The sequence below is a fragment of the Staurois parvus genome, unplaced genomic scaffold (genome assembly GCF_062004578.1).
Source record: "Staurois parvus isolate SC_StPar_1 unplaced genomic scaffold, SC_StPar_1.0 ptg000906l, whole genome shotgun sequence".
In the NCBI taxonomy this organism is placed as follows: domain Eukaryota; kingdom Metazoa; phylum Chordata; class Amphibia; order Anura; family Ranidae; genus Staurois; species Staurois parvus.
In genome coordinates this window covers 924,599-948,573 of record NW_028318702.1, presented here as the reverse complement: position 1 = coordinate 948,573, position 23,975 = coordinate 924,599, and the positions used below count along the sequence as shown (strand labels likewise).

The 23,975-nt window shown below is 45.6% G+C and overlaps 2 protein-coding genes across 3 annotated transcripts in view; one reads left to right on the top strand and one right to left on the bottom strand.

Annotated features, from left to right (window-relative positions):
- The window catches only part of LOC149442163 (uncharacterized), a 39,841-nt gene extending 27,772 nt beyond the window's left edge, over window positions 1–12,069 (bottom strand). Inside the window, exon 1 of the mRNA XM_089656462.1 lies at window positions 11,571–12,069. Coding sequence (XP_089512588.1) covers window positions 11,571–11,671 — 101 coding nt within the window. The 5' untranslated portion in view covers window positions 11,672–12,069. The remainder of the gene's footprint in view (window positions 1–11,570) is intronic.
- Window positions 11,878–23,975, top strand: part of PHF1 (PHD finger protein 1) — a 73,525-nt gene continuing 61,427 nt past the window's right edge. The window contains exons 1-2 of one of the 2 annotated variants that reach the window (XM_089656465.1): window positions 11,878–12,069; window positions 18,297–18,362. The gene's annotated coding sequence lies outside the window, so the exon portion shown is untranslated. The remainder of the gene's footprint in view (window positions 12,070–18,296; window positions 18,363–23,975) is intronic. The other variant, XM_089656464.1, reaches the window with a different exon arrangement.

The window sequence follows — 23,975 nt, the reverse complement described above, 5'->3', positions numbered from 1 at the left end:
AGTGACTTTTTAAAAAGGTTCCTGCGCTACTTTTCTGTGATTTCATTGCGACTTGCATTGACTTCTGTTAAATAAAGCCGCAATGAAATCAAACCACCAAATCGCACTGGTCTGCGGTTTTGAAATCATGCTGAAGTAGCAGGATTTCAATGCCCCGCTGGTGTGAAGCAAGGCTTATTGAACGGTTTCTGTGGCCATTGGCCAAGTGATAAACAATACAATAGACTTGTGTCTGGGGGAATAAAGTCGCACAGATGTCAGGCAAGTTGCATCAGAAATCAAGCTGACCTGCGGATTTGAAATTGTGCGACTTCACGATTTTAAAGTCGGGCTCAGTGTGAACCAGTGGCTCTAAAGGCTTACGGTTTTTACCTTCATGCATTGTATGCATGAAGGTAAAAAAAACCTTCAGTGTGCAGCAGCCCCCCCAATACTCACCTGAGCCCCATCTCAGCCCAGCAATGTGCACAGGGGACTCGGCCTTCCCTGGTCTCTCCCTCCTCATTGGCTCCCGCTGCTGTTGATCACAGCCTGTGAGGGGGGCGGGGCTGAGTCCCCCTCTGCTGTGTCTTATGGATATAGAGAGCGGGAATCGAAGACAAGCACATACCATTGCCAACATAGCAAGTGGCTTGCTATGGGGGCACTTCTCAGGGGGGAGGAGCCAGAATTGCCGGCAGAGGACCAGTGAAGAGGAGGATCGGGGCTGCTCTGTGCAAAACCACTACACACAGCAGGTAAGTATGAAATATGAACAAAGCATATCCCTCTATAGTGTGTAGTTGTCTCAATCCAGAGTAGTAACGCTAGGTTCACACCTATGCTTTTGGTGAGACCTGAGTTTGCACGGGCACAGGAGCCCATTCACTTGAATGTGCTGCTGTACCTGCGAGAAACACAGGAAATAGGTCCCTGTACCTCTTACAAAACGCAGCAGTAGAGAGATCTTGCACCCTGCGGTTTCCCACATCCGAAAACGACTTCCTCTGGATCAACTGTGGGTGTAGAATTATAACTTTTTTTTTTTTTTTAATGGTTGAACTGGATGGACTTTTGTCTTTTTTCAGCCAGACTAAGTATGCCCCCCTGTGCATCCCCATGCGGGTAAACATGGCCCTCATACGGGGCACAGATTCGTAAACGAAGCCAAAGCATGTATGGTCACATCTAAGAGACCATTCATTTCAACAAACATCTTGTGCTACTAATGTAAAGGCCTCCCTTGTGTAGCGTCCAAAAGCCCGGAGACTGCTGCTGGTTGCCGCCATCTTGGATGTGATATCAGCAGTTCCAGTAGACTCAGCGGCATCACTCAAGTGACACTCCATAATATTCCTTTTTATCCCCCCCTTTGTAGATACATAAAGAATTATAAACAGAATCGAGGAGAGGAGTGGGGGAGCTGGGCCAACACAGACAGTAAGAAGACACTCCCAGAAGGGGAGAGACATGTAAGGAGAGAGGGGGCTGTGCTGGGAATTGAATCTTCCTGGAGTAGTCACATTTTCTTGGAGGCTGGGCTGTGGCACAGAGAGGCCACATATTTCCATACCCAATGTAAACAAACATGTGCCGAGAGCATGCACCCTGCGCACTCCCAGCACATTTACCATCGCCTCACGGAAAGGTGCCAATTGCTACTTGCAAAGTAGAGCTTTCCAATCATGTGACCGCTGTGACGGCCAATCAAATGACCCTAAACCCCGCCCTGCCTCCCGTCATCACCTGTCAAATCCCTTAAAGGACTGGAAAGGGCCAAGTGGTTAAGTTACAGTCAAGGAACCAACATCAAGGTGATCATTTATAAGGTATAGTCCAGGGCTTGAAAAAGCCGCTCGCCCGCTCGCCAAATGCGAGGAGAAATTCTTGTGTGGCGAGTACAGATGATGGAGCGGCTGCACCTGCGCTCCAAGCCTCATTGTGAAGCCAAGTTCCGGTTTCCAACTTCCGGTTTCCTCGGCAACTCCATTACACTGGCAGCGCCGCTGAGGGGACAGGTGCAGGAGAGGTCCGCTCTCCTCCGCTGAGAGAAGACACCCTCTCCACCGCCGCGGGGGACTCGAGGAGAGGTCCGCTCTCCACCGCAGAGGGGGACTCGAGGAGAGGCCCGCTCTCCACCGCCGAGGGGGACTCGAGGAGAGGCCCGCTCTCCACCGCCGCGGGGGACACGAGGAGAGGCCCGCTCTCCACCGCCGCGGGGGACACGAGGAGAGGCCCGCTCTCCACCGCCGCGGGGGACACGAGGAGAGGCCCGCTCTCCACCGCCGCGGGGGACACGAGGAGAGGCCCGCTCTCCACCGCCGCGGGGGACACGAGGAGAGGTCCGCTCTCCACCGCCGCGGGGGACACGAGGAGAGGTCCGCTCTCCACCGCCGCGGGGGACACGAGGAGAGGTCCGCTCTCCACCGCCGCGGGGGACACGAGGAGAGGTCCGCTCTCCACCGCCGCGGGGGACACGAGGAGAGGTCCGCTCTCCACCGCCGCGGGGGACACGGGGAGAGGCCCGCTCTCCACCGCCGCGGGGGACACGGGGAGAGGCCCGCTCTCCACCGCCGCGGGGGACACGGGGAGAGGCCCGCTCTCCACCGCCGCGGGGGACACGGGGAGAGGCCCGCTCTCCACCGCCGCGGGGGACACGGGGAGAGGTCCGCTCTCCCCCCACTGCGGGGGACACGAGGAGTGGTATTTTGCATCAGAAAAAAGGTATTACGCAAGTCTTGGGGGATGGGCCGGCGGTGGGGTTGGAGGCGGACCTGGGCAAGGTTGGGTGGGGCAACTGGTGGAGAATAAGATTTGTGCCTAGCTAGTAGGTCTAGACTCGAAATTTTAAGCCCTGTAGCCAAAGGATGATAGGTGTTTAAATAGAATGTAAACCCAACATTTCCTATCCCTGATATGTGTCTGCTGTGCCATGTACTTGTATGAAAAAGTCTCCTGTTCCTGCCAGTCCCTCTGCTTTCCTATTAAAAACTGACCACACTAGGCATGAGAGAACAGTGTGGTCATTTTTCTGGCTGTGCTGGGAACTCAGCCTGCTCTCCTCCAATGATCAGCTTGGTGCTGACACCCCCCCCCCTCCTCTCCCCTGGCACAGCCATTCACTAGGAAGATCACTTTCCCCGCCCCCAGCTCTCTGTTCTCAAGCTGCATAAGGATCTAAGGGTATGTGATCACTAATAAAACGGGGAAAAGTAGGAGCACATAACTTCCGGAGGGTGGAGAGTCCCATATCGCTTTCTTTTTCTATTTCCCTTTTTCTTCTTCTCCGTTCTTTATGGTTAATAACACATTGCATCTTGTACTCCGCCTCTAGTCTAGATGGACCGTCTATGTGACTGCCTGTAGAAAGGAGTTATTTGGTCAATTAGAACATTTTTGGGTCCAGAGTGAGGGTTTACCTTATGAGACTGCAGAGAACATAGAGGCAGCAATGGATTTCTGGCAGGATCAACAAGTATTTTTGCACTTACTAGAAAGATACAACAAAACAATTTCAATGATATATTTACTAGGCCAAAATAGAGCAAATAGATGTTTATCATTAGAGTTTACCTATACGTGAAAGCTGAACATGACACAGTCATATACAAATTAATGCAAAATGAATGAATGAATGTCATTAAAGTGTTACTAAACCCCGGACCCTGCATTCACTATATCCGGTCTCCCCGGACCCTGCATTCACTATATCCGGTCTCCCCGGACCCTGCATTCACTATATCCGCTCTCCCCGGACCCTGCATTCACTATATCTGGTCTCCCCGGACCCTGCATTCACTATATCCGGTCTCCCCGGACCCTGCAGTCGCTATATCTGGTCTCCCCGGACCCCACATTCACTATATCCGGTCTCCCCGGACCCTGCATTTGCTATATCCGGTCTCCCCGGACCCTGCATTTACTATATCCGGTCTCCCCGGACCCTGCATTCACTATATCTGGTCTCCCCGGACCCTGCATTCACTATATCTGGTCTCCCCGGACCCTGCATTCACTATATCTGGTCTCCCCGGACCCTGCATTCACTATATCTGGTCTCCCCGGACCCTGCAGTCGCTATATCTGGTCTCCCCGGACCCTGCATTCGCTATATCTGGTCTCCCCGGATTCACTATCTGCTCTCCCCAGACCCTGCATTCACTGTATCCTCTCCCCGGACCCTGCATTCACTATATCTGGTCTCCCGGGACCCTGCATTCACTATATCCGGTCTCCCCGGACCCTGCATTCTCTATATCCGCTCTCCCCGGACCCTGCATTCACTATATCTGGTCTCCCAGGACCCTGCATTCACTATATCTGGTCTCCCCAGACCCTGCATTCACTATATCCGCTCTCCCCGGACCCTGCATTCACTATATCCGCTCTCCCCGGACCCTGCATTCACTATATCCGCTCTCCCCGGACCCTGCATTCACTATATCTGGTCTCCCTGGACCCCGCATTCATTATATCTGGTCTCCCCGGACCCTGCATTCACTATATCCGGTCTCCCCGGACCCTGCATTCACTATATCCGGTCTCCCCGGACCCTGCATTCACTATATCCGCTCTCCCCGGACCCTGCATTCACTATATCTGGTCTCCCAGGACCCTGCATTCACTATATCTGGTCTCCCCGGACCCTGCATTCACTATATCCGCTCTCCCCGGACCCTGCATTCACTATATCCGCTCTCCCCGGACCCTGCATTCACTATATCTGGTCTCCCCGGACCCTGCATTCACTATATCTGGTCTCCCTGGACCCTGCATTCACTATATCCGGTCTCCCACAGTACACACAACATGGAAATGCAATTATTTTAGTTAATATAAACCGCTAAATCCCTTTTCTCATCAACAGTATATAGAATGAGTGTCCAGCACAGCACTGGTTAAAGCTTGTAGGAGGAGTTTTGTTTCTGGTCTAGGAGGATGCAGAACCCCTGACCTCTGTCTGGACAGTGCTGATTGGCCTTGTGCTGATCACATGCACTCTCCCAAGGAAAAAAAAAAAAAAACTTCTCTAGCATTACACACCAAACTACATGTGCAGAGTGACTCCAAACCTCTGTTCTATCAGGAGATATTTAGGGGACAATGGAAGAAGGTGAGGATCAGAGAAGAGAAGATCATATATCCTTTTTTACACAATGCAGAGGATTAACCCCTTAGGTTCCACAGTGAGTAAAACAAGCATGCTTTACTGCATATACAGACTGATTGTACTGTAGTGGGTTTAGTAACATTTTCAATGTATTTTTGAATGCAAGCCGTGTAAGGACCTGACTGTGACCTGGTACCAGCCTCTTATAGTCCCCAAACAGCAGAGCTAGAATGTGACGGGAAGAATCAGCACCGGAATCCAATCAGATAAAGACCTTCAATCTCCTTGATAAGTTGGCTCTGTTTAAAAGGTCTCCCCCCTCCTTTAATAGAATTGGAATGTACAAGAAATATATATATTAGTTTTTATGTTTAACCCCTAGATGCCGAGCGCACGCAAATAAGTGGTCTTGACGCCGAGCAGCCGTATATTTGCGTGCCATTAGAGAATACAAATGTGCTGAGAGCACGTGCTCCCAGCTCATATGTCCGTGACTCACGAAAAGGTCCCGATCTCCCCTTGTGTTCGGGACCTTTTCCAATCATGTGACCGCCGTGACAGCGAATCACAGCGGTCACATGACCCTAAAACCCTGCCCGGCTTCTGAAACTCTTAAATGGCCAGGAGGTACCGGCGCAAAGGGGTTAACCACTTCCCGTCTGGCCGTTGTATATAAACTGTGGCAGTGCAGGGTCGGGTGGCCGTTTATAAATGGCCTCCCCGCCCCCTGCTTGTTCGTGCTCCCTGGGAGCGCGCAGCACCGCGATCCGGTGCCCGATGTGTCCTCCGGACACAGTTAAACACCGATCGTCGTACAGGACCTCTCTGCGAGGTCCTGATCATGTGATCACTGATTGGCCAATCAGTGATCACATGCAGAGTAGTAAGCAAGATGTCACTTCTGACATCATTGCTTACTACCTGTGAAATCTGTGAATGATCACAGAGGTCACATGGTACAAGGCTATTCACAACAGCCTTGTACCATGTGACAAGCTGTGACCAATCACTGCTCACACAGTAGTTCTCAATGGCTGCAAGAATGCAGCCAGAGAGAAGGAGAAATGATTGCTTTTGCAGCCTTTATGGGTGTAAAAGCAATCAGTGTAAAAAAAAAAAAATCTTCATCACTCCCCACAAGTAGTACAGTGTCACCATGGTGACACTGCACTGCTAGGGTGACAGTATGAAAAAAACAAAAAAAACAAGTAATATAATAAAAAATAAAAATGGAAAAAAAGTTTAAAAATTATAATTTTTGGTTATAAACTAATTTGGGTTATTTTTTTTACTAAAAAGATAATGAAATAAAGTTTTGGCCAAGATTTATGATGAAATATTATTTATTTGCAAAATTTTATAAGAAAAACACTTTTTTCTATATTTTTGGACTTTTTCATTTACATAGCAAAAAAAATAAAAATCCCAGAGGTGAATAGTTGCAGTTGGGATAGCAGCAGAATCGCTGTGATCGCAAAACACAGGTTCAGGTGCCATTATTTTCAGTGGCGCCTAAAACGTGGTGCGGTTTTGACGTGACACGTCGCGTGAAGTTCCGGACGATGACAACCCACGCCACGCAAAAAAAAAACAAAAAAAAACTGGCTCCTGACTTTTCTAGCTGGCTAGCAAATGTGTCAAGCCCAGCTGCACCACATTAGTCCGGTAACTGTGCGGCACAATACCAGCGGACCAGCCGCATCTCCTTCCAGACATGAAATATTGTGTCTAAGAACTGTATCGGAGCCCCCCCCGAGCCGATCTGCTGAGCGCCTGTAATTGTCGTCTTGGCAGTTAGCGTACGCAGCTGGCTGCCCAGCTTGATAAATCCCTCCGGCTGGCGATGTCCTCATTTTCTGAATGACCGTGATTTCCAGTTTGTTAAACTCCGAGCCAAAGTCCCGGCGTTGCCACCGGCTCACATTCCAGGCTATTCAGAGGATGCAGATACTGGAAAGCATATCGGACTCAGTGGGGCGGTCCACGGCGGGATCTGAACCATGGGATGCCTGCATCATTGACCATATTAGGTAGAAGACCGAATATGGTATTGTACTCCATGATGTAAGCACCCCGGGCCGGAATCCCACACACTTGCCAGCTGGAGGCTAGGAACTGAGAGCTAATTACTGTCACTTCAAGTGGAACTGCAGGCAAAAAATGATGATCTATGATGTGGTCTGTCAATATTATGAACACGGCAGTCCCTCCGTAACAAAGTTTTATTGATCCTGTCGGTAGATCCATTATTTTTTCCCCTTCCAGGCCAAGCTGTCCAACAAAAAGTGGCAGTTATTATTATTCTACAGGATTTATATGGCGCCAACAGTTTGCTCAGAGCTTTACAATATAACGGGAGACAATACAGCAACAATACAAGAGGGATAGGAGGGCCCTGATCCTAGGAGCTTACAATCTAGGAGGGAGGGGTGAATGGTACAAAAGGTAATAACTGTGGGGGATGGACTGGTAGGAAGAGTAGAAGTGTCAGGAATGGATTTGCCAATAGTGGTGGGACTCACCTGCCTTGTGGGCTGCAGTACCAGGGCTGGCCAGCGGGTGCTCTCAACAACCAGAGGTTCACTTCGGCAATTAGCCATCACCTGGGGCTGATTGCAGGTGGTGTATTTAAGGGATGGCCAGACCTGCAGTCTGTGCCTTGTTGTACTGTTTGCTTGGCCCTGCTTTCCTGATCCTGTTTCTGCTGTCCTGACGCTGCCTGCACTGACCTCGGCTAGTCCTGACCACTCTCCCGCCTGCTCCTGGTACTCCGTTTGCCCGTTTGCTACCAACCCGGCCTGCCTGACTACTCTTGAATCGTATGTTTGTTATCTGTTGGAGGTTTGGTTCAGTTTGTTTGCACTGTATTATGTTTAGTTTTGCACTGCGTTTGTATTGTTAGTCTTAATAAATTATATTATTTACTATATCCTGAAGCCTGCGTTTCCCTGTGTCAGTCCACACACTTCTGGTCACACCCGCATCCCTGACAAGAAGATTCCATTATTAGCTGAGGGCAGGATAGGCTTCCCTGAACAGATAGGTTTTCATAGATCGCCTAAAAGTGAGCAGAGTAGGCAATAGTCTGATAATTTGGGGTAGAGAGTTCCAGAGGATGGGGGAAGCTCTAGAGAAGTCCTGGAGATGAGCATGGGAGGAGGAGACAAGGGAGCTAGAGAGCAGGAATAGTCAATGAACACTGTCAGGGTGCTTACAACAGTCAGCTTTTATTCCTACGGCTTAAAGTTGATCTCTGGGCACAGACGATTTCATCTAAAATTCCTTCATAGCCACAAAGGGTATAAATCCACGTCGTGAGCGCCAAATACCTTTGCCGGTTATTATCCTTTAGATTGTAAGCTCCACAAGCAGGGCCCTCCTATTTCTTCTGTACTGAAAGTATTGTAATTGTACTGTCTCCCTTATACTGTAAAGAGCTGCGCAAACTGTTGGCGCCATATAAATAATATATAGTTTGTATAATAATAATAGTAATAATATAAAAGCAGCATTGACATCACCTTTGTGCAGTACACAGCCTGTGCTGAGCTGTGGGAGGGGCCCAGAAGAATCCACCCACTACAGGCTGCCTATAGAAAACTACAGTGGGGGGCGGAGACAAGACCAGTCACCCTGCACATGGAGAGAGAGCAGCAGTGAGCGGTCTTTATTACAGGAAGGGAAAGTCTGGATGACTGCACAGATCTGGAAGAAATACACAAAGCACACCAAGAATCAAGCTGGAGGCTAGGAACCGAGAACTAATTACTGTCCCTTCAAGTGGAACTGCAGGTAAAAGAAATGACATCTATGATGTGGTCTGTCAAAGGCATGAACACAGCAAGTCTTTGTTTTTCTGAGTCCCTCCGTAACAAAGTTTTTTTGATCCTGCCAGTAGATCCATTATTTTTTTCCCCTTCCAGGCCAAGCTGTCCAATAAAAGTGGCTGCCTGTGGAAAACTACAGGAGGGGGCGGAGACAAGACCAGTCACCCTGCACATGAAGAGAGAGCAGCAGTGAGCGGTCTTTATTATAGGAAGGGAAAGTCTGGATGACTGCACAGATCTGGAAGAAATACACAAAGTACACCGAGAATCAAGAAGAATAAACAACTAACTAACCCTTTAAATCAGGGGTGTCAAACTGGCGGCCCTCCAGCTGTTGCCAAACTACAAGTCCCATCATGCCTCTGCCTCTGTGAGTTATGCTTGTAACTGTCAATCTTGCAATGCCTGATGGGACTTGTAGTTTGGCAACAGCTGGAGGGCCGCCAGTTTGACACCTGTGCTTTAAAGCAAACCTGTCATCATTTTTAAATGGTAGTAAACCCTTCCATATACCCAGTGAAGTGACTGGTCTCAGGTGATACACAGAGATGAAACAAATCCTCCGACATAAGTTGTACCTGTTTATCTAAGGTCTTCTCTTCTCTACACCTGTTCAAATTGCTGAATTTATAAAGCTTGTCTGAGCTTTCAGAAAGCAGGGAGCGGGGAGCTTAAGTTACACTCTGCAGAGCTCAGTGAGAGCTGATTGGAGGCCTTCCCTTTACACAGCACACGGAAACAGAGCTGAGGCTGTCAATCACAGTCTGTGTGCTGGATTTCCTCCCCTGTCACCATTTTTCTCTTGGTGTCAAGAGAGCTTGTCAGAAGCGATTCATGCTGATAGCAGAGGAAGGAGGCAGCAGACAGAAATGACACTTAGCACTCTGGACTGAGACAAGTACACACTATAGAGGGATTTGCTTTGTTCATATTTCATGTCTGAGGTTCACAACCACTTTAAAGCTTGGAAATGACCATCAATAATGGAGGGTATTTTATAACCGATCACCAATGCTGAGGGAATGTACTGTTCCAGCCACTGACCACCAATGATTGGGGGGGGGTGGGGCTATTATTACAACCAGTCACTGACCACCAATGATTGGGGGGCTATTATTACAACCAGCCACTGACCGCCAATGATTGGGAGGTGGGGCTATTATTACAACCAGCCACTGATCACCAATGATTGGGGGGTGGAGCTATTATTACAACCAACCACTGACCACCAATGATTGAAGGGGCGGGGTTATTTGCATCCAGCCACTGAACACTAATGATTGTGGTGGTGTTATTATGGGGTGGGGTTATTATTACAACCAGCCACTGATGACCAATGATTGGGGGTGGGGTTATGATTACAACCAGCCACTGCCCAATGATTGGGGGGGGCGGGGTTATTACATCTAGCCACTGACCACCAATGATTGAGGGGGCGGGGTTATAATTTCATCTAGCCACTGACCACCAATGCTTGAGGGGCGGGGTTATAATTTCATCTAGCCAGTGACCACCAATGCTTGAGGGGCGGGGTTAATTTCATCCTGCCACTGAAAGCTAATGATTGTGGGGGGGGGGGGGGTTATTATTACAACCAGCCACTGATAACCAATGATTGGGGGGGTGGGGTTATTACATCCAGCCACTGACCACCAATGATCGTGGGGGGCGGGGTTACTCATACATCCAACCACTGCCTACCAATGAATATAGGGGGAGGGCGGGTATATTCTTACATCCAGCCACTGACAACCAATGATTGTGGGGGGCGGGGTCATTACATCCAGCCACTGATAACCAATGATTGGTGGGGTGGGGTTATTACAAAAAGCCACTGATAACCAACGATGGGGGGGTGGGGTTATTACATTCAGCCACTGACCACCAATGATTGTGGGGGGCGGGGTTATTACATCCAGCCACTGACCACCAATGATTGTGGGGGGCGGGGTTATTACATCCAGCCACTGACCACCAATGATTGTGGGGGGCGGGGTTACTCATACATCCAACCACTGCCTACCAATGAATGTGGGGGGAGGGCGGGTATATTATTACATCCAGCCACTGACCACCAATTGTGGGGGGCGGGGTTATTACATCCAGCCACTGACCACCAATGATTGTGGGGGCGGGGTTACTCATACATCCAACCACTGCCTACCAATGAATATGGGGGAGGGTGGGTATATTATTACATCCAACCACCATAGCTGGGGGCTTACTGAAGCCACACCCATTTAATGGCCACACCTCCAGGCGCTCAGGATGGAGGCACACCAAATGTTTGTAACCCCTTCAAGGCCTCCCTCTTACTTTCCACCCAGGAACTAAGCTGGAGATGGTGTTCCGGGGTTGCGGCACGCCAGATGGATCCATACGCTGCGTTCCAGCTCTGCCCATAGACCTCCATTCTTCCAGCTCCCTTCCCCCACCTACCTGATGATTCCTGAGAAGTGGGATATGAGGGGGCGGGTGTTATATGTTCCAGATAGGTTAGCTATGCCCCGCCCTCAGCGATCCAGTCATGTGACCTCACCCTAATGACCAATAACAATGAGATCTCCTCACGTGTGGTGAGGGGCTGGAGGAAATCATTTTATATAAGCACACCACTAATACAGAGCACTAGAGAAAAAAAATCAAAAACATACAGCAAGCTCAAATCTGATTGGCCGCCCGATTTCCCGCCCAGATCTCCGGCCGTCCAGTCCCGGTCAGCTAGCTTCCCCTCAGACGCGGCCGGCGGTGTCATTGGCTGGCGCGCGCCGGGGGCCGTTTCCCGCTCCCCACAAGCGGGACTCGCCAATTGGCCACCGTGGGCCACGCCCCCTCCACCACTCTGACAGAAAAAGAGAGGGAGATGGAGAAGGTGGGCGACCAACGGGATCTGCCTTCCGCTCCTCCGTCGGGTGTGTTCCGATTGGCTGGCTCCGGGGGTGGGTGTGGTGACGTCGCCGGGGTCGTTGCCTGGCTCCTCCTGCCTTTAGGCTGCTGCGTCACTCGGGCCGAGGTGCGGCCCGAGGAGAAGAAGGAGGAGGAGGACGCGCTGCTGCCCGGACCCCCCCGGGAGTGGAGGAGGGGGGGAGGAAGATAACCGAGGAGAAGGAAGAAGAAGGAGGAGCCGGGGGAGGAATCTGAGGGGACCCCGGGGTGAGGGAAGCTCCGTCTGAGAGGAACAGCAGAGGCCAATTACCAGGACAGGCAGGAGAGAGAGAGGCCGCCGGATACTAATCACCGCCGGGGGGAGAGAGAGAGGAGGAGGGGAGATGATTCTCTGCACCGACACTAGGGGGGGCACGAGGACCACTACACCCTCCATACCCATCACTGACAGAGGGGGGAGGGGGCACCTGCACCTCTCACAGGGGGCACCTGACATTCCTCATCTCACTGCAGGGGGAGCAGGGCAACACAGGGTTAACTGCAGTGTAGATGTATCACCTGGATCCCACATTTAGATCTCTTGTATTTTATTGGATGAAAGGGGATCAGATCCAATCATTTTACTAGATCAGGGCAGGGGTCATTCGTATAGAAAGAACATGGTTTTATTGCTAGAGGTCAGGAGGGATCAATGGGATCACGCTGCTGGTCAGGAAGGGGTTACTACATTAAGGATCAATAGATTTCATAGGATGAGAGATCCCGCAACTAGATCCGGTGTTTTTCATTTTATCAGATGAGTGGATCTATCACAAGATCAAGAGAGATCTGATCTGTTACTAGAACAGGGCTGGGGTTTTATTTATTTATATATATATATATATATATATATATATTAGAGGTCAGGAGGGATCAAATGGATCAAACAGCTGGTCAGGAAGGAGTTAATACATATCTACATTAGGGATCAATAGATTTCATAGGGTGAGAGATCCTGCAACTACATCGGGTACTCTTAATTTTGTCAGGAGAGTGGATCTCTCACAAGATCAAGAGAGATCTGATCTGTTATTCTAAGAGGGCAGGGGGTCATATATATATATATATATATATATATATATATATATATATACATACACACACCAGAGGTCAGGAGGGATCAATTGGATCACGCCCCTGGTCAGGAAGGGGTTACTACATTAAGGATTAATAGATTTCACAGGATGAGAGATCCCGCAACTAGATCTGGTGTTCTTCATTTTATCAGATGAGAGTGGATCTATCACAAGATCAAGAGAGGTCTGATCTATTACTATAAGAGGGCAGCGGTCACATATATATATATATATATATATATATATATATATATATATATATATATATATATATATATATATATATATATGAGATCTATCTTATTAGAGGTCAGGAGGGATCAATTGAATCAAACAGCTGGTCAGGGAGGGGTTAATACATAAGTACATTAGGGATCAATAGATTTCACAGGGTGAGAGATCCCACAACTAATTTGGGTATTCGTTTTATCGGATGAGTGGATCTGTCACAAGATCAAGAGAGATCTGATCTTTTACTACAACAGGGTCATATATATTTAAATCTGTTTTAGTAGCGGTGAGGAGAGATCCACGGGATCACACAGCAGATCAGGAAGGGGTTAACACATTAAGGGTTAATAGATTTCATAGGGTGGTGAGGGATCCCATGTCTACGTCTGGGGTCTTCATTTTATCAGATGAAAGTGGATCTATCAAAAGAACAGGAGAGATCTGGTCATTTGCTATACCAGGGCATAAAAAAAAAAAATCAGTTTTATTACTAGAGGTCAGGAGGGATCAATTGGATCAAACAGCTGGTCAGGGAGGGGTTAAAACATTAGGGATCAATAGATTTCATAGGGTGAGAGATCCCACAACTAATTTGGGTATTCTTCATTTTATCAGATGAGTGGATCTGTCACAAGATTGATAGAGATCTGAACTTTTACTCTAACAGGGCCGGGGTCATATATATTTAAATCTGTTTTATTACTAGAGGTCAGGAGGGATCCACAGGATGACACGGCAGATCAGGAAGGGGTTAACGCATTAAGTGTCAATAGATTTCATAGGGTGAGAGATCCCATAACTAATTATATGGATATTGTTCATTTTAGCAGATGAGTGGATCTGTCACAAAATCGAGAGATCTGATCTTTTACTATTAACAGGGCAGGGTATGTATATATATGTGTGTGTGTGTGTGTGTGTGTGTTTTATTACTAGAGGTCATATGGGATCACACAGCAGATCAGGAAGGGGTTAACACATTAAGGGTTAATAGATTTCATAGGGTGAGGGATCCCATGTCTAGGTCTGGCCTCTATTCATTTGATCAGATAAAAGCTGATCTATCACAAGAACAGGAGAGATCTGGTCATTTACTATGCTAGGGCATAAAAAAAAAAATCAGTCTTGTTACGAGAGATCAATTGGATCAAATATCTGGTCAGGAAGGGGTTAATATATTAGGGATCAATAGATTTCATAGGGTGAGAAATCCCACAATTAATTTGGGTCTTTTTCATTTTGTCAGACGAGAGTAGATCTATCTCAAGGTCAAGAGAGATCTGATCTTTTCCTATAACAGGGCAGGGGGTCACTTGTAGATATATATTACTAGAGGTCAGGAGAGATCCATGAGATCACACAGCTGGTCAGGAGGGGTTAATACATTAAGGATCAGAAGATTTCATAGGGTGAAAGATCCCACGTTGAAATCTGGTATAATTCTGTATTTTACTATGCGGGGAAATCTCCCTCTGGGATCACAGGACAGGTTGGTAAAGGGTTAACCACAGGACAGACCAGGGGTGGACTGACAACTCATGGGGGCCCCTGGGCAATAGGGGATCATGGGGCCCCTGTGTCCTTGGCCAAATTCAAAAAAGCCTATGAAAAAGATACCAGAGGTATCTCATGGGACCCCCTACTGACCCTGGGCCCTTGGGCAGTGCCCGAGTTTCCAAATGGTCAGTCCACCCCTGGGACAGACTAATAACTGGGCAAATTTAAATAGATCCTATATTTAGATGTGGTACAATTCATTTTATGAGATAAAAATGGATCGATAGCAAATCTATATCTATATATATATATATATATATATTCTAGATCAATCTTTATTACTGCAGGTAGGAGGAATCCATGGGATCACAGGAGGGGGGGGGGGGGGATTATGAATAGATTGCACAGGGTGACAGGTGTCATTCTTCATCTCCGTAGAGAAGGTGATCACAGGACAGATAAATAAAGGTTAACTACAGGGCAGATTTATAACCGGTTAAACTAAATAGATCCCACATTTAGATTTGGTACAATTCTTTATCAGGTGAAAGTCGATCAGATCTAATTATTTACTATGACAGGGCGGAGATCATTTATATTATAAAATGCTTTTTTTTTTTTTTTACTAGAGGTCAGGAGGGGAGCCACAGGATCACGCAGCTGGTCAGGAAGGGGTTAATATATCAAGGATCAATAGATTTTAAAAATTGAGAGATCCCACATCTAGATCTAGTATAACGTTTCATTTTATCAGATGAAAGTGGATCTATGACAAGATCAAGAGAGACTTAATAATTTATTATAAGAGAGAAGGGATCATTATATATATATATATATATATATATATATACATACACTAGAGGTCTGGAGGGATCCACAGGATCATGCAGCTGGTCAGGAGGGGGTAAATACAATAAGGATCAATAGATTTCATGGGGGTAGAGATCCTACAACTAGATCAGGTATTCTTCATTTTATTGGATGAGAGTGGATCTATCACAAGATAAAGAGAGATCAGATCTTTTTCTATAACAAGGCAGGGGGCATTTTTAATAAAAAAAAAAAAAAAAAAAATCTTATCAAAGGCCAGGAGGGATCCACGGGATCACACAGTTGGTCAGAAAGGGGTTATCGCATTGTTTCAGAGGGTGAGAGATTCCAGATCTGATTTTGTTCATTTCACTAGAGGAGTGGAGCTCTCTTTGGGATCACAGAAACTATCAATAAAGGGTTAACTGGGCAAATTAGACCACACATTTTAGACCTTGCACAATTCTTTATTTTATCAGATGAAATTGGATCTGATCTAATTATTTACTATAATGGGGAAGGGATCATTTTTTATTTAAAATCTGTTTTAAAGTCTGTAACATGATCATGTTGAATGTAATCGTTTACTATATCAGGGCAGGGTATATATATATATATATATATAATTTACTACAGGTGAGGAGGGATTTGTAGGATCACACAGCTGGTCAGGAAGTGGTTAATATATTAAGGATCATTCGATTTCATAGCGTGATAGAACCCAAATCCAGATCTGGTGTCATTCTACATTTTACCATGCGAGTGGACAGGTCAAAGGGTTAACTACAGGACAGATTAATAAAAGGGCACATTAAATGGATCCCACATTTAGATCTGATAAAGTTATTCGTTTTATAAGATGAAATGATCATGATGGCTGTAATCATTTACTAAAATGACTTTTAATAGTGGAGGTCATGGGGGGAGCTACTGGATCACACAACTGGTCAGGAAGGGGTTATTACAATAAAGATCAATAGATCCCATGTCTTGATCTGGTAAAATTCTTCATTTTATTAGATAAAAGGGGATCTATCACATGATCATGACAGATCTAATCATTTACTATAACCGGGCAGGGATCATTTATACGAAAAGTCTTTTTTTTTTTTTTTTTTTTTTTTTATTACTGGAGGTCAGGAAGGATCCACAGGATCACACCGCTGTTCAGGAGCGGGTTAGTACAGTAAAGACCAATAGATTTCATAGGGCGAGAGATCCCACATCCAGATCTGATCTAATTCTTCATTTCACTAGATGAGAGTGGATCTGTCACAAAATCATGAGGGTTCTAATCATTTACATGATGTGGATCATTCACTTTAAATTTTTTTTTTTTGTTATAACAGGTCAAAATTAAATGTGACAGAATGAGTCACTGATAGGACACAGATGGGACTTTAGAACTCTTTAGATCTATTTTACTATTGGATAAAAGTGGATCTCCCTCTGGGATCACACAACAGGCCTATGAAGGGTTAGAGGAGAGATGGCTAACTAGACATAATAGATCCCACATTTAGATCCAGCGTATTTGTTTATTTTACTAGATGAAAGTGGATCTATCACTTGATCCTGACAGATCTAATTATTTACTTACAGATCAGGGATCATATGCTTAAAAAAATCAGTCATTAGAGGCCAGGAAGGGATCCTTGGAATCACACTGCTGGTCACCAGGGGTTAAACACGAGTAGATTAGACTCCATATATTTCAGATCTGGCATAATTCTTCATTTTACTAGATCAAAGCGGATCCATCTGGGATCAAGTGACAGGTCAAGAGAGGGCTAACTTGAGGAAAGATGTATAACTTCACAAAATAAAAAGCTCCCACAAGCAGATCTGATACAATTCAAAATTTTACCAGTGGATCTATGGTATGATCATGACAGATCTGTTCCTTTTCTATCAGCACAAGGATCATTCATCTAAAAAAAAAAAAATATATATATATATATATTTTTTTTTATTACTAGAGGTCAACAGGTTCACACATGGGGTCATCAGGAGGTTAATACAAGAGCAGAATAGTAATCAATCTATTTCTTAGGGTGATAGAGCTCACAATCGGATCTGGCATAATTCTTCATTTTATTAGATCAAAGTGGATCTATCTGGGGTAAAATGACAGGTCAAAAGAGGGTTGACTAGAGGTTAGATGGCTAGGCAAATTAAATCTGACAGAATATTTAATAATTTGCTGGCAGGACACTAATAAAACGTAGGAAATGTAGCTAAGGCTCCATTCACACTTGGGCAACTTCAAAATCCTGCAGTTTTCATTGCGATTTTACAGTGTGACTTGGATGAGCGTGACTTTGACCGAAGATGATTGATTGTGCTCTACAAAGTCGCATGTATATCATTCAGTTGGGACTTTTCATACAACTTTGGAGGGTTTACATTGAAGTCTATGGCCCTCAAGTCGCATGAAAGTCGGACCAAAGTAGTGCAGGAACTACTTTCAAGTCGCTGCGATTTGAACTTGCACAGGTATGAATAGTATTCATTGGGAAAGATGCGGTGCGACTTTTGACCCCGAAGTCACATGACAAGTTGCACATGTGTCAATGAGCTCTTACTGATAGATGAAAGTGGATCTCTCTCTGGGGTCATGAGGTCCCAGGTTGTGATAGGGTCAACTAGAAAGATTGATAATGTGATCAAATAAATAGATCCCACATCCAAATCTGGTATACTTTTCATTTTTAGATGAGTGGATCACTGGCTTGGATCACACCTCTGGCTAATAGGTTAAACAGGACAGATGTTAGAGGACAGAATATTATAATTGGGCCAATGAAATCTAGCAGAATGATAGTATTTAATCATTTACAGACAGAACATAAATGGAACTTTACAGGATCACAACGCCGGCCAAGACAGAGTCCACGTCCAGATCTGGTACAGTTCTTCTGTTTATTATGTGGGATCACACGATTGGGGGTTAACAAGAGGATAGATTCCTGGGCAAAATAAATAGAACCCACGTTAGGATCTGGTATAAATCTGCAGAGTGGTTCTATCTTGGATCATGTAGAACAGGGGTCTCCAAATTTTCTAAACAAAGGGCCAGTTTACTGTCCTTCAGTCCTTAGAAGGGCCGGACTGCGGCAGTTGGGAGTAGAAAAGGTCCCGATATCAGTTGGGAAAAAAATGCGCCATGTTTTGGTGTCAGTGGAAGGAATTGTACCCCATCGTTGGTGTAATTGGGCCCAATTGTTGGTATCATTGGGAGGAAGTGTGCCTCTTCATTGGTGTCAGTGGGGAGGAGTTATGTCCCATTGTTGGTATCAGTGGATGAAATCGTGTCCCAAGGACCAGATAAAAGCAAGAAAAGGGCCTCATTTGGCCCTCAGGCCACAGTTTGGAGACCACTGATGTAGGAGGCCAATAGAGGATTGGCAGAGGAAACACTCCAATGAAAAATAGCAATGCATTAATCATTTACCGTAAACGGCTGAAATAATTGGCTCATCTTTATCCTACTACTGTGGGATCTCTCTGGGATCAAACGCCTGTCCAGAGAGGATTTAATCGCGGGTCTGCCACGATTAGACAGATCACCTACTGTATAATCCATTAATAACTTTTGGGTATTAACAGGGATTTCAAATGACTGTAATAAGCACCAGTTTTGGCAGTTAAAAGACGGGGGATCTCTCCGGGATCACATAGTCAGAGGGAACATAATTAAGGAGCCAATTAATTGCCAAAAAAAAAATGAAAGTCAATATTTAAATGCGTTGACGGGCTTGTGTGCAACTTTGGTGTAACTGATCTGCATTTATTTTTAATAATAGAGCTCAGGGGAATCCCTCCAGGATTATGCTCCTTGCCAGGAGAGGGCTAACGAAAGAGCAGTCTAGTCATTTGAGAAGGGAATTTTTTTTCTTTTTTTATTGCTCATTATTCTACTTCAGTCAGGACAGGGCACCGCTCTAGGATCATTCCTGGTAGACAGGAGAGGGTAACCCAGGGAACAGATAATTGGGGAATAGTTATATTCTGGATTATTAGTATGCAACAATTTATTAACAGGACTTGTACTGGGAAATTAATTCAGATCATTATTTCATTAATAGAGGATCTCTCTAGGATCATCCAGTGAGACGACAAATCATTATACAAATTATATAATGTATTTATTACTCATTTTACTGGATTTGTTAGATATCTATGACAACTTGCAAGGAGAAGGTTAAAATGGATGTATAGGCCAAACTTTTTTTTTTTTTTTCTGTTTTGGATAGAATAGGGAATGATTAAAGCTGAACTCCAGGAATTCCGCTACCTTGTAAAAACTGCAGGCACACCATGAGTTAAAGGATAAGTTCACCTTTGGGAACATGTTACATGTCCCAGACGGTTTTAGGGTGGAACATGTAACGTTCCCAATGCTGCAGCTGCTGCCTGATTCACCCCACCTCCCTGTGACAGCAGTACAGGGAGAAGTTCCCAATACTTGCTGTCCTTTTTTAAAAACAGTGCGGCTGTGCGGGGCTCCGCCCACACAGCTGTCATTCATTCGCAGAGTTCTGTGAATGGATGAGCGACAAGTACCGGTATCCTATGTGGATCTTGGCTTGTAGTACTCAATGAACTACCACAGCGCTGTGGTAGTTCATTGATTCTTCCTGTCAATGTATTTGCGTGACTGTATGGGATGTACAGGCAAGTAGATATGACAGGTCTGCAGGAGAACTGCATGGCACCAGTGATCTGCTATTCGCTGGTGCAATGCTTCACAGGCTCCTGCAACAAAGAATAATAAAAAAAAAAAATTTCCCTGCAAAAAAATGCAGTTTTTAAATTTTTTTTTCCCTTTTTTTTTTTTTTTTTTTTTTTTTGTCAAAAGGTGAACTTATCTTTTAAGTCCAACGAAGTACCTGCCACCGCCTAGACTTATCTCTGTTATTCACATCTGATTGAGGTTTATTGTGCTCCAGGAAGATCATTTTCAGGGATCGGAAGCTACCCACTGTGATCTTTGTTCTTTCAATAGCAGAGTCACTGGAACTGCTATGCCTGCCCCTCCCCTCCTGCCCATTCACAGAAGCCTTTGTATTATGTGACCTCCTTTACAAAATACAAAGGTTTCTGATGAATGGGCGGCAGGGGGTAGGTATAGCTGCTCTGTGTGCATCTCTCCTCTCACAGCCAGAGTGTATCCTCCGGGCGTGCAATAAACCTGTCATGTATAAATAATAGAGATAAGTCCCGGAGGTGACATGCCCCTAATTGGACAACTCACAGTGCGCCTGCACTTTTTGAAAAGTTACTGAATTCCCGGAATTCAGCTTTCAAACCTCTTGCCAGTTAATTTTTTTGTGTCTGTACACCATTCTGCAAATTTCCTTTTACTTCCTACAACAGGGATGCAAGAGGAAGTGGGAGGAAATTCCCCAATGTGGGGGAATATTTGCTCCTATTTGTCACCAGAACAGGTGTCCTAATTGGAAGATTTCCCCTTGCGTCATGTTTAGGGGACAACGCTAACATTTTGCATTTCCCCTCCCTTTTTGTACTGATTATAGCAGTCAAAAATACAAACGGTAAATGTCCACAATGGGAACACAGAATAAAATACGTGACGGAGGGTCTAACCCTTTCGTACTTCATCCAACATGCAAGAGGTTTTGTCTGAAGATGCGCTTTCACTAGGGGGTCAGTGTATTCATTTTAAAAGGGCCTTGGATTTTGTATTTAATATTTTTTTAATCTTTCAACCAGAGGGCAGAAGATCTGTACAGAATAGGTTTTAAAAAATCACCGACTTGATCTTTGTGATTTTGGAATATTTACTAAAAAATTATAACCTTGCTACTATCTCATCGGGAGAGTAGGAAGAAATGTTATATTAACCCTTTATTTTATATCCTCTGAATAAAGGGAGAGAGGCGTAGAAATCTCTAATCATGAGCGTCAAAATTAAATTGGCATATTTGTGATCGCTCTGGGCACTGGAGGGATCCGGTATTGGTGGGGGAAAGACTAGACGGGGACCAGCAGTTTCTATACTAGGGGCCAGCATACTGCAGTGAAGTCACTAGTTCTTCGTGATCTAATGGGTTGTGTTCTCTGAAATAATAGTCCAGCCCATAAAACGGCTTCTTCCTCCGTACAGGAATGGGAAGCAGGGGATGCAGGTGACAATATCTATGCTGTGTAGATTCTCGTAGAATAAACATTTCCTGTAGGAAAGGAAATGTATTGTAATTCTGTTAACCTTGCCAAGTGATTTTGTTGTGTAGGATTGTTATAAATATTGCATTGGAAGCTTCATTCTGAAAGGTTTGTGTGGAACATATTTTTTGGAATAGATTCCAGTCCCACCGCTGCCCCTATTATGCTGTTTAACAAGGAAAGGGCTCTGACCAATTTGAGCAGAAAATAGATAGAGATATGGTACATTGTTCTATGAAAAGTGCAGAAGGCCTAAGCTGCTGGTGACATTACCTTGCTTCCCATCAGACCCGGGAGCTCAAAATTTAGCAAGAATGCAATCTTCCAGAGGGCTGGAGTGTGTTCTTGTGGGATTTTGAGCTCCCAACTTTACAAGAAGGCACAATGACACCACCCAGAAGTGTTGGGGGCCGAGGTAAGCCCTTTTTTCATTTTTTACTGGTAATTGGTTTGTTTACAAATAGATTTTTAAAGCCAATACTGTTGAGAGGGCAATAAGCGGACCTTGCGCTTGGAAAAGGAGTTATCAGGTAGTAACTTGTGTTTTTTATGGGTGACCATTTAGGATTTGTAGCCATTGGTTCAGGTTTTTTTTTTTTTGCTTGAAAGTATCCGTGTCATTCTAAAAAAAAAAAATGTATATATTAAACTGTTTTGAGCATAACCATTTGCAGTCATTAGAGAAAGTATACAGGCTGCACCTATAATAAGCAGGGGATGTTTGGTAGATGGGATCATGTATAAAGGGGTACGGGTGGAGAACACTGATCATGTGTAAAGGGGTACGGGTGGAGAACACTGATCATGTGTAAAGGGGTACGGGTGGAGAACACTGATCATGTGTAAAGGGGTACAGGTAGAGAACTGTAATCCTGTATAAAGGGGTACAGGTAGAGAACTGTAATCCTGTATAAAGGGGTAGAGAACTGTAATCATGTATAAAGGGGTAGAGGTAGAGAACAGTGATCATGTGTAAAGGGGCACAGGTAGAGAACAGTGATCATGTGTAAAGGGGCACAGGTAGAGAACAGTGATCATGTGTAAAGGGGTACAGGTAGAGAGCTGTAATCATGTATAAAGGGGTATGGGTGGACAACAGTGATCATATACAGTATCTCCCAGAAGTGAGTCCACTCCTGACATTTTTGTCAATATTTGATTCTATCTCTTCATGTGACAACACTAAAGAAATGACACTTTGCTACAATGTGACGTAGTCAGTGTACAGCTTGTATAACATGTAAATTTGCTGTCCCCTCAAAATAACAACACAGCCATTTAATTTCTAAACCGCTGGCAACAAAAGTGAGTCCACCCCTAAGTGACAATGTCCAAATTGGGCCCAAAGTGTCTATTTTGTGTGGCCACCATTATTTTCCAGCACTGCCTTAACCCTCTTGGGCATGGATTTCACCAGAGCTTCATGGGTTGCTACTGAAGTCCTCTTCAGCTCCTCCATGACAACATCACGGAGCTGGTGGATGTTGGAGACCTTGCGCTCCACCACCTTTCGTTTGAGGATGTCCCACAGATGCTCAATAGGGTTTAGGTCTGGAGACATGCTTGACCAGTCCATCATCTTTACCCTCAGCTTCTTTAGCAAGCCAGTGGTCATCTTGGAGGTGTGTTTGGGGTCGTTATGTTGGAATACTGCCCTGCAGCCCTGTCTCTGAAGGGAGGGGATCATGCTCTGCTTCAGTATGTCACAGTACATGTTGGCATTCATGGTTCCCTCAATGAACTGTAGCCCCCCAGTGCCGGCAGCACTCATGCAGCCCCAGACCATGACACTCCCACCACCATGCTTGACTGTAGGCAAGACACACTTGTCTTTGTACCCCCCGCCTGGTTGCCACCACACACGCTTGACACCATCAAAACCAACTCCGTTTATTTTGGTCTCATTGGACCACAGGACACGGTTCCAGTAATCCATGTCCTTAGTCTGCTTGTCTTCAGCAAACTGTTTGTGGGCTTTCTTGTGCATCATATTTAGAAGAGGCTTCCTTCTGGGACGACAGCCATGCAGACCAATTTGATGCAGTGTACGGCGTATGGTCTGAGCACTGACAGGCTGAACCCCCCCCCCTCCCCCCACCCCTTCAGCCTCTGCAGCAATGCTGGCAGCACTCGTACATCTATTTCCCCAAAGACAACCTCTGGATATGACGCTGAGCATGTGCACTCAGCTTCTTCGGTCGACCATGGCGAGGCCTGTTCTGAGTGGAACCTGTCCTGTTAAACCACTGTATGGTCTTGGTCACCGTGCTGCATCTCAGCTTCAGGGTCTTGGCAATCTTCTTATAGCCTAGGCTATCTTTATGTAGAGTA